The following is a 10,071-nucleotide window of genomic DNA, read 5'->3' as shown; positions in this document are numbered from 1 at the left end:
GCAGGTATTTCGTTTTTATTTCATGTTTAACGGCTACGGAGACTTAGCACAGTGCTCTTTTATTTAATGCAAATACAAGCGATCAATGGTTTTATGAAGTTTGTGTCTTTAAATAAAACAGAACAGGAAAAGAGGTGGGTAAGATTAATTTGAATTTTCCTGGAAGTGATTTTTAATATTTGTAACGATTATTTGAAACTTGATTGATTTGAATTCGTAGATACAGGAGCATAAATTTCAGCTTTCCAAGTACACTGACTTTGCCAACAGCACAAACAAGTTAGGAGTGACATTCACCAACAGACCAGACACATCAGTAGTAGCCCATCATCGCACAGACAGGAGAGGAGGCTGGAGAGGCTAAGTTACTTGCAGTGCACTCATCTCCGGAGGGGGGCTGGTCTGAAACCTTGGTCCTGGACCTGCCCATCCTCCTGCAAAATGCCCGTCCCACAGATCCAGCAAAGTGTGAGCCTATCAGGAGAATTCCACGGAAGGTAGAATTTTGCTTCTCAGTGTTGATTAGAGTTAAGGTTTCAGTACTTGTTGGTTTATGGGACACGTTTTCCCATTTAGAACTGTTAGCATGAAATATCTACTCAGTAATCACAGCTCACCACAGCAAAAGGGATCTAAATGAGACCATGATCTATTTTCACACCATCTAACTACGTTAGGTTCCATTGGCACTGATGATGAACAAATTTAAGAAATGGCAGCCTTTTCGAAGCTTGGATAGAGCTTTGTGGTTTCAAATGAAGTGGAGACTTAAGGAAACCACAGATGTCCAGAATCCTTTTTGGTAGTCAGTTTTGTGTTTTCTGGGTTAGGATTCTGTATAGCCCAGGCTTTCTGACTGAGAATTGACTTTCCTACATGATATTACCAGGAGTTCCAGGGACCAGTCAGCTAACACGTATGCCTAATATAGCAGAAGTAGTGATGGGGGCCATTAAAAACTGCCCTTAGAAAGAGATTTTCAATTTTTCATTCACAAAGCAAATGAAGCTTCCTAATTGCTACGAACACAGCCGGAAAGCTCAGCTCCTACTAGCCTGCAAGCCCTTACTCTCTGCTTCCTTGTGTGACCTTCGCCTCTATTACAGGAACAGCGTGGCTGCTTTCTCTAGTTCACTCGTGTTCAAAGAATTCGTGGCAGGCTGTGGTAACCATGGCGATGAAGGCCACAAATTCCTGGAAGTCACATTCGCCATCTCCATCGTTGTCCAGTGTTTCCATGACTTTGTCCACAGCCTCCTGCTCTTTGATTTCCTACGAGAGATCAGTCACCCAGCTTGTTTTTAAATGAAATTTAAGGCCATCAAAACATGATTAAAAGTTGGCTGGCTTAAAAAATCTGTATCAGAAACAACCTAAGATATAAAATGCAAAATACCAGGAAGATTTCTCCTGGGACCAGAGGACTGTTGTCCAGGGGTCTGTGCCTTCTCTATCTTACTTTAGGTCCAGTGGTACCTGGGCTATTTGTAAAGACTGAATGGAACAACCAAGATCTGAAAACCTGCAGGTTGTTATCACTATACTTAAAAAAAGAAGAATAGCATATCGATCAGCCAGGGTATATTATAGGAAAATGTCTTGAAAGAAAAAAAAGAAACTTTTGGCCCCCTTAAATTTGTCAGTTTCTGTGTGTAGCAGTCCCCACAATGAAGGCTTCCATGGATGTTTATGCTTTGAAAGGTTTTTTTTTGTTTTGTTTTTTGTTGTTGAAGTAACTCTTTAGCATGCCCTAAATTTGTGAACTCTGTGTGTTCTTTTTGCCACGTGAGCTGCTTTCTAGGTGTCATGGAACTTTTTCTGACAGTTCTTCCCAACACAGAAGCCAAGTGAACAGTCTTACAAAGTCTCTGAGGAACAAACATGGTGCAGGGCCAGAACCATGTGAGAATGTGGCATTTTCACTGAAAAAGAGCATCAGTGCAGGTTGTTCAGAAGAACAATCCCCAGTGCAGCGGAGGTTGGCCTGAGGAAGTCTGGTGTAATGTTCAGTGGCTGCCTTTAATCTAAAACATGTAAAAGACTGATCCCAGCCAGCGTGGCACAGTGGTTGAACCATGAGGTCATGGTTCGATTCCCAGTTAGGGCACATGCCCAGGTTGCGGGCTCAATCCCCAGTGTGGGGCGTGCAGGAGGCAGCCATTCAATGATTCTCTCTCATCATTGATGTTTCTTTCTCTCTTTCCCTCTCCCTTCCTCTCTGAAATCAATAAATATATATTTTTAAAAATAAAACATGTAAAAACTGAGATTCCAGCAGGGGTTGGGCGGGACCTATAAGCATAGGTTAGAAGATGGATATATTATTTCAATTATACTATTGGTTTGCCTCCTAACCAAAATTACCTTGATAAAACTAGGCCAACAAATGTTTGTGATACCTTGGCATACTTACCTTGAATTACTTATCTTTTATAAATTGTGGTTACCACATGCTAAGCTTCTTCTATATTTTAAAATCAATAGCAGTTACTGGTTTTTGAACTTTCACTATATGTTAAGCACTTGACAAAAACTATCATTTCATCCTCACAACAATCCTTTTTACAGAAGTAACTGGGACTTCGATTAAGTTAGAAGGCAGGATTGGTGGGACTGAATAATTAAACATGTGAGTGAGGCAGCTGCCACTTGGACTTGACTGCCTGAGAAATCAGTCCCAGAATCAGACTAGGGGATGCCTCCTCCACCCCCTCCCCCCCCCTCCCCCCAAGCCTGCAAGTCACTTCCTCTGCTCTAGTGGTGCCATTCAGAGCCTTGGAGTGTTTGCGTGGAGGTGGGACGGGAGAACCAAGCCAGCTGCAGACAATGGGTGCTGCCCTGATGCTGGAACTTGGGGCTCACCCTGCACCGAGAGGCTCAGCTGGCTGGGATGGTGGCTTCCTATCACCATCACCATCCCTCAGGATGCTCTGGTGTCTTTCCCGGAATTAGCTCCTGGTCACACATCCGTGCACTGGTGCATTGGCTGGCCTTCTCCCTGTGTGTGATTGGTCACTTCAGAACCTTGGTTCTGGGTACTAAGGGGAGGTCAGGCACCAGTTCATTGCCTTGGGGGTGTAAGACTGGTGTGCAATGGAGATGATGGGTGGCTGATCCAAGGGCAGGAGCTAGTGGGTAGGGAAGTGAGTCCTCCATGAGGTGTTAGTGGGTAGGGAAGTGAGTCCTCCGTGAGGTGTCTGGACATTCTTTTACCACAGATCAGAGTGGGACCTGTGTCGGGGAGGAGGGCTCATCAGGAGTCCTCATGCAGCTTCCTGAGTTAGGGTCCTCTCCAGTGTCTCTTATTCCATGAAGCCCCCTGCAAGCCCCCAGGCCTCCTGCCCTCAGTCAAGTAGGTTGTGGTCCTCCATGGATGTGCCAGCCTGGGTGCTTCCGAAGCAGAGGCCATGTCCTTGGGCCTGTGTCTCCCCAGTAGTGAACGTAATGAGTGGTCGGTAAATATTTGCTCAGTGAACGGCATCTTTATCACTTAGGTCCGTGGTTGGCAAACCGCGGCTCGCGAGCCACATGCGGCTCTTTGGCCCCTTCAGTGTGGCTCTTCCACAAAATACCACATGCGGGCGTGCATGTACAGTGAGATTGAAACTTCGTGGCCCATGTGCAGAAGTCGGCATTTTGTGGAAGAGCCAGTATTTTGTGGAAGAGCCACACTCAAGGGGCCAAAGAGCCGCATGTGGCTCGCGAGCCGCGGTTTGCCGAGCCGCAGTTTGCCGACCACTGACTTAGGTGGATGCTAAACATCTAGCTAAAGCTAAAATAGTGATTTTCCCCCCAAACAAAAACTTATCTTTAACGTCTTCTTTATATGCACATGGCCCATGATAAGTCGTGAGTCTATTTTCCATCCATTCTGCCATCACTGCTGTAAATCCTTAGATTTTTTTCAGAGAAATGTCAGCATTATTTGGAATCTGTACTTTTGCCTTTGAGACAGCAGTTTTTTCTTGATGTTCCTACTACATACAAAACCAATGAAAATGAAGACAACGGGGCTCAGCTAAGCTAAGCTCCATAATGAGGGTTCAATCGTGCATACGAGTTTCCAGAAGCAACCTAGGAGTCCTGAAACAGACCCGGAATCGCCTTCATGTCTGCTCTGGAGAGGAAGTGCACAGGTGGTTTTAGAAGTGGAGAGGAAAATGCATAAGCTGTCGATTTTAAAAGACTCACCTCTAAAAAATGGGAAAGCTCGTTGTTGATGAGCTCCTTGAGTTCGGATTTCTTCAGCTTGTGCTTGTCGCCCTCCTTTCCGGAATATTGATGGAAAACATCAATGAGGGCCACCACGGCCTTCTCCAGCTCAGACATCCTGGGGGTCCAAGGAGGAAAGATGCATTCTCATGCTTTTTGCCTTGTTTCACAGAGAACAGCTGACATCTTACCTATACAGACATCCACCCAGAGGAGGGGGCTGGGCCAGCCTTGGTTCAGCTCCAATGTCAAGCTCGGAACTTGCTCAGTGGTCACCAGTCTCCCATCCACCTTTTAGATCCACTCTTCCCCCTTTGCCCCTTTTCTCTGCCCCTGTTGGCTACCTTGACAAGTTGCCAGGCCCTCTGGCTTCTGATTGGGTTTGGCCAATGGGAAACTCCAGCAAAAATATGAAGGCAGCCCTGGCTCATCTGGTTCAGTTGGTTGGGCATCGTCTCGTGCATCGAAAGGTTGCTAGTTCAATTCCTGATCAGGGCACATGCCTGGATTTGGGGCTCAATCCCCTGTAGGGGGTGTGCAGGAGGCAGCCGATCACTCTTTCACTCTCACATTGATGTTTCTCTCTCTCCCTTCCTCTACCTCTAAAAATCAGTTTAAAAATCTTTTAAAAATATGAAGGCAGAGCAGTGAAGGAGTTCTGGGATTGATCCCTGCCTCCTACCTTGGGCACCCTCTGCCCTGGCAGGGCCCCAAGTCAGTGACAGTGCAGCTGAGCAGAGCAGTGCTGCAGGCTGTTAGAATTAATAAGAAAGAAGTAAGGTGACGAGGAGCCAACTGAGGGTACAAACATCAATAGTAGTCTTATATTCTGTCAGTAAACAATTGGAAGACAGGAGGAGAATTCCATTCACACAGCAGCACATACGTATTACTAGGAATACGTTTAGCATGAAAAGTGTGTAGGTCTTTTCAAAAGATTTTAAAGATCACAAAATGTAGGAATTTGCTTTCCTTTGAACTAATATGTAAATTTAACTCATTTTTTTAGTAAAAAAAATCTTTACTGGAAAAATTAATATGGTAGAATTTCCACACATTTTTTGAAAAAGAACATCAGTGAAAGGTACTTTGACCTACTAGAAACAAAAACGTATTATCAGGTTATACAGTTAAGCTGGTTCTGCTCAGGAACAGGCACGTGCAGCAGGAGCCGCCGCCACGTCTTTCTTTAGGATCCAGGGAGGTGCTGCCTCAAGTGAATGGGGGAAAGGCCGCTTATTCCCTCGTAAGTGTTTCTCTGCAGTTGCCAAAGTCAGAAACCTTCTGCTTCCCTCCACACGCACCTTATACCACGGCCTGTGAACTGAAGAAGTACCTGTTCAAACCTGGGGGTTAGGCACATTTTACAAAGGACAGTTTTTCAATTGTTTCATAAAACTGAGACACTTGGCCAGAGAAATTTACCAACTTTAGACCTTGAGTTCTTCTTCTTACAGAATCCTAGTACCGTTATAGTGAAAGATAAATACAAGAGTTACATCTCCTTGTGGAAAAATCATTCCCATGTTGAGTATGTCATATCTTAAAAATAACTTGGAATAAAATATTTAAATTTTTATTTCTGACTTCCCAAGGGAAAGAGAAATGAGGGTTTTCATCTTGGCCTGATTTTTGCCAAAGTCACACCATTAATTATCATTATACTTTGTTTTAAGTCCCTAGTAATCAGATATATCATATACCGAAAGGACAATTCAGATGGATGAAAATCTTTAACATTTCCTACTTTCTTATCCTTTGCACTCAAATTTCAATTATTGATTTTTTTTTAAAAAAAGAAACAAAACAAGCCTCAGTTGGTTAGAATGTTGTCCCAATATGTCAGGTTGCGGGTTTGATCCCCAATCAGGACACATACAAGAATCAACCAATGAATGCATAAATAAGTGGAACAACAAATCAATGTCCCCCTCCCCTTTCCTCTCTCTCTCTAAAATCAATAATAAAAAAAAGAAAACGAAACCTTTTATATTATCCTGATGCTTCTCAAAATTCATGATGTTTTGGGGAAGAGGAAGGTAAATTATTTTTTTTGTGAAGTATGACGGGATTTTTCTAAAAGGAAAAGCATGGGAAATATACTTCATATGTTTTAAAACTCCATAAAATCTGATTTTCTTTAAAACCATACTAGAAGTTAATTAATTTATTTTCCCTGTTAAATTCTTCCCGTTAACTAAGAAACAATTGATGGTGTAAAGCTTATCTTTTAAGAGAAATGGAAATAAATATCCATGTTCCTTTTGCACTTCATTCTATGACTTACTCCTGCTTCAATTAGCCTCTTATTCCTGTGTTAATCTTTTTATGTCGAAAACAAGAGAAGTTTTGGGCTTTTACACATCGCACATGATGTGAGGGTTCCCTCTAAGGAAGGGGCCCTACCTACTTGAGAAATGATCAGACTGATGAAAGTTAAACCCACCATAAACCCCGATTTCCTTGACCCAATTTATAATTCACTTGTGAAGACCTCTCAGTTTTCATGGAATTTCTGAGTGGGTGTCCAGAGGCCCTGACATTTCCCTTTGAGGGAAACGGGAACACTGAGAAGCAGTGTGTGCCCAGGGCTGGGGCAGGAGCAAGGAGAGAAAACACTCATCTGTAAGAGAGGGCTAACCTAGCATCAGGCTGCCCGTCCTCAGCCCTGCGGAAGCAAAAACCCTCCTCTTCAAAGAGGGAAGAATCAATATTTGCATTACTTCTGGGAAAATGTCAGCAGTCACCAGACCCGAGGTTTCTCCAATTTATGGTAATAAAAACATGGGCAAAATGAACCTCTAGCTGTCTAGGCTTGAGGCAGTCATGCCCACAACGCAGTAGTAAAATCCACACTTTGAAATGCTGCACTTATCCTAAAGGGGCTTTCTGAACTACCACCCAGTTCTCCAGCCCACCTTCTGGGATCCCTGCCCCTCCCCAGCCCCCCAAAGAGCAGGCTTTCCCCCCTCACGTGTGATCTTGGTCGCTCTTTGCTCTTCGTGGTCACCTCCTGGCGGCAGTGTCCTGAGTGGCAGGAATGGTGGGGAGGGATGGCCTTTTATTCCTTCCTCTGGGCGTGGGTCCCTTGTGCAGTCCCATTGCAGGCCCAGGCAGCCAATGGGGGCCGAGGGCAGGGTGGGGGTGGCTGGGGCAGGCAGGCCTGCACACAGGGCTGCATTGACCAAGCTGCCACCCGGGGACTGCACTTGGGCCAAGGAAGAAAACGGCCTGCGGGGCAGGAAGTGGGGAGTCAGCTTTTTGTGTTATTTTAAATTTACACATGAATATTAATGATCTTCTAAAAGCAAGGTTGGTGGTGGGGAGAGGAGAGAGACAGATTAATGGATTCAAACAACACAAATGTTCAGCCAAGAACTTGGAGCGTCCAAGTGCAGGCTGGACCATGCTGGTTTCCAGTGGAGAAGCCCTGAGCCCTCTCCTGTCTCCAGCTCCCCCCACCTGGCCCCCACTAGCTGGCAGGATGCCCTGTGGACATCTGTACCCTGAGCTAAGCAGGGCTGCCTCACGAAGCCACCGAGCTCAACATCAGCAGGGACTGAGACATTTGGCAAAACAGATACTTGGTTCATTTGGGGGAAAGTCCTTGTTTAATATGATTGAGGACCCATGCCAGGCACTCTCCAAGGCCTTCTCCTTCATCCCAGGGCGCACAGTCACAGACTTTCAGAGCCAGACGGTGCCACAGACACGTCCTGTCCAATTCCTCAGTTCTGCAAAGGTACAGTTTCTGTGGGACTGAGGCCCACAGCCAGCCACAGGGAAGCCAGGCCCAGCCTCCCCGCCACCCATCTTCAATAGCACCATACCTGAGACACCAAGCAGAAACCCAAAAGGTATGCATTCTTTTAGGTGATAATTCAAAAAACATTGGCTTTGAAGTAATAGAAAGATGTCTGACCCAGAATCAGGGCCCTTCTGACTCAGGTTCACAGTGGCCACGGATGGATCCAATACACAAAGATGTCTGTGGACACAGCTGTTCTGTTGTCATCTGTTTTACCGGAAACTTCTTGTCTATTCAATACCCAGAAGCATAGCCTGGAAATAGCATGGGGCTGTGAGCCTTGGGACCTGAATTGTCCCAGCCTGGACCCCCAGCCTATTTCTTTCTTTCTTTCTTTTTTTTTTCCTTAAGCAATTTTAATCACAAACTGAAGGTAAAGGGGTACAGGCTGGCTCTTAGAGAGTGGTGGCTGACTCTAGGCCACGCTCCTGGAAGTACCGGTGGGGGAGATGGGGGGTGTTTCTTGGCTTTTCTTTGAAATAGGATGTCATCCTCCCTTGTCCTTCCTGATCCCCTGTTGGCAAGTCCTCCCACATAACACCTTCCGCCTCCTTCTCCAGGATGCTCTGGGCCGTGCGCCAACTGAACACCCAGCCTCTTTCTTATAACCAGTTGACTGTGGAAGAAAAAACGTGAGCTCGGTTTACAGGCGGGTCTGCAGGATATGCTGATCCTACCCTAAGTGGACAGATACAGCACTATGGCCCCACTTAACGGGACCCTACAAACAGTGGCGAAGGGAAGTCCTCTCAGGGGCTGAACTTTGAGACGCACATTGGGTTGTCTACTATGTCTTGCGTGAGAAGTGGCCGGTATGTGGATGTATATTAATTCAGGGAAGGCTACTAATAATTAGCAACTTGGATGGAACAGATTTGGAAATTTGGCTTCTGGAAGAGCCATCCACTGGCACACACTGCAGAAAAGGCTCTGAATAATCAGCTGGAAAGTGATCGACCCTGTGTCAGAGCTGGACAGTACCCGAGACATGTCTTGTCCAAGTGCTCTGTTCAGCCAGCTCTGACTGCCTTTGCTCGGGATTTGCTCACTGTGTCCATGAGTGAAGTGATCAAGTGGCAGGCATGGATGCGTGCATGTGCTCATCATCATGGCCTTCCACTCACCAAAGCTGACCAGGCTTTGAGCTCCCAGCAGCCGAGACCAGCGATGAGCCCTGTGGTGCCCAGCCAGACGCTTGGTGGCAAGTTGATTACATTGGACCTCTTCCATCATAGAAGGGACAGAGATCTGTCCTCACTAGAATAGACATATATTCTGGATACGGATTTGACTTCCCTGTCCATCCTGCTTCTGGAAGCACCAGCATCCATGACCTCACTAAAGCCTTAGCTACTGTAAAGGCATTCTGGACAGCATTGCCTGTGGTCAAGGAACTCACTTCAAGCAAAGGAAGTGCAGCAGTATGCTCATACCCATGAAACTGAGTGGTGTTATCACACGCCCCATAGCTCAGAAAGGTTGAAAGATGGAATAGCTTCCTGAAGAGTCAGTTATGATGCCAGATAGGAGGCAGCATCCGGAAAGGGATTCTGTATTACCGGATACAACAGATAATCTGAACCAGGGGCCGTGACGTGGTGCCATGTCCCCACAGCCAGAATGCTCTTCTCACTAGAACATTGACTAACCTACTTGCAGGATTTTTGTTTCTTGTCCTGGCAACTTTGAGATGGTTTGGAGATCTTAGTCTCCAGAGGAGAATGCTTCCACTCGGTGTCATAGTAATGGTCGCACTGAATTGGAGGCTGAAATTGCCACCTGGCCACTTTGGGCTCCTTATCCATGTCCCCACAGCCAGAATGCTCTTCTCACTAGAACATTGACTAACCTACTTGCAGGATTTTTGTTTCTTGTCCTGGCAACTTTGAGATGGTTTGGAGATCTTAGTCTCCAGAGGAGAATGCTTCCACTCGGTGTCATAGTAATGGTCGCACTGAATTGGAGGCTGAAATTGCCACCTGGCCACTTTGGGCTCCTTATGCCTCGGAACCAGCAGGCAAAAAAAAAAGGGGGGGGGGAGGGGGAATGGA

The 10,071-nt window shown here is 45.9% G+C and overlaps 1 protein-coding gene across 2 annotated transcripts; it reads right to left on the bottom strand.

Moving 5' to 3' along the window:
- Window positions 1-809: 809 nt before the first annotated feature.
- Window positions 810-7,293, bottom strand: S100B (S100 calcium binding protein B). 2 transcript variants are annotated; one of them, XM_005878902.2, is made up of 3 exons: window positions 7,187-7,293; window positions 4,192-4,330; window positions 810-1,272 (listed from the first exon to the last, which is right to left on the bottom strand). In XM_005878902.2, exons 2-3 carry the CDS (start codon window positions 4,327-4,329, stop codon window positions 1,132-1,134), a joined length of 279 nt encoding a protein of 92 aa, XP_005878964.1. In that variant the 5' UTR covers window position 4,330; window positions 7,187-7,293; the 3' UTR covers window positions 810-1,131. The 2 variants fall into 2 exon arrangements, with proteins under 2 accessions (XP_005878964.1, XP_014405453.1); XM_014549967.1 differs by lacking the exon at window positions 7,187-7,293 and adding an exon at window positions 6,197-6,234.
- Window positions 7,294-10,071: the final 2,778 nt, after the last annotated feature.

This window comes from Myotis brandtii, unplaced genomic scaffold, assembly GCF_000412655.1.
Source record: "Myotis brandtii unplaced genomic scaffold, ASM41265v1 scaffold577, whole genome shotgun sequence".
Lineage (NCBI taxonomy): Eukaryota > Metazoa > Chordata > Mammalia > Chiroptera > Vespertilionidae > Myotis > Myotis brandtii.
This window is presented reverse-complemented; position numbering and strand designations above follow the sequence as displayed.

What these genes read in the sequence shown, in the direction of transcription:
- S100B (XM_005878902.2), bottom strand. Translation starts at nt 4,329, where the DNA reads ATGTCTGAGCTGGAGAAGGCCGTGGTGGCCCTCATTGATGTTTTCCAT. An exon ending in AGCTTTCCCATTTTTTAGAG is followed by an intron (nt 1,273 to 4,191) that starts GTGAGTCTTTTA and finishes GATCTCTCGTAG; the next exon opens with GAAATCAAAGAGCAGGAGGC.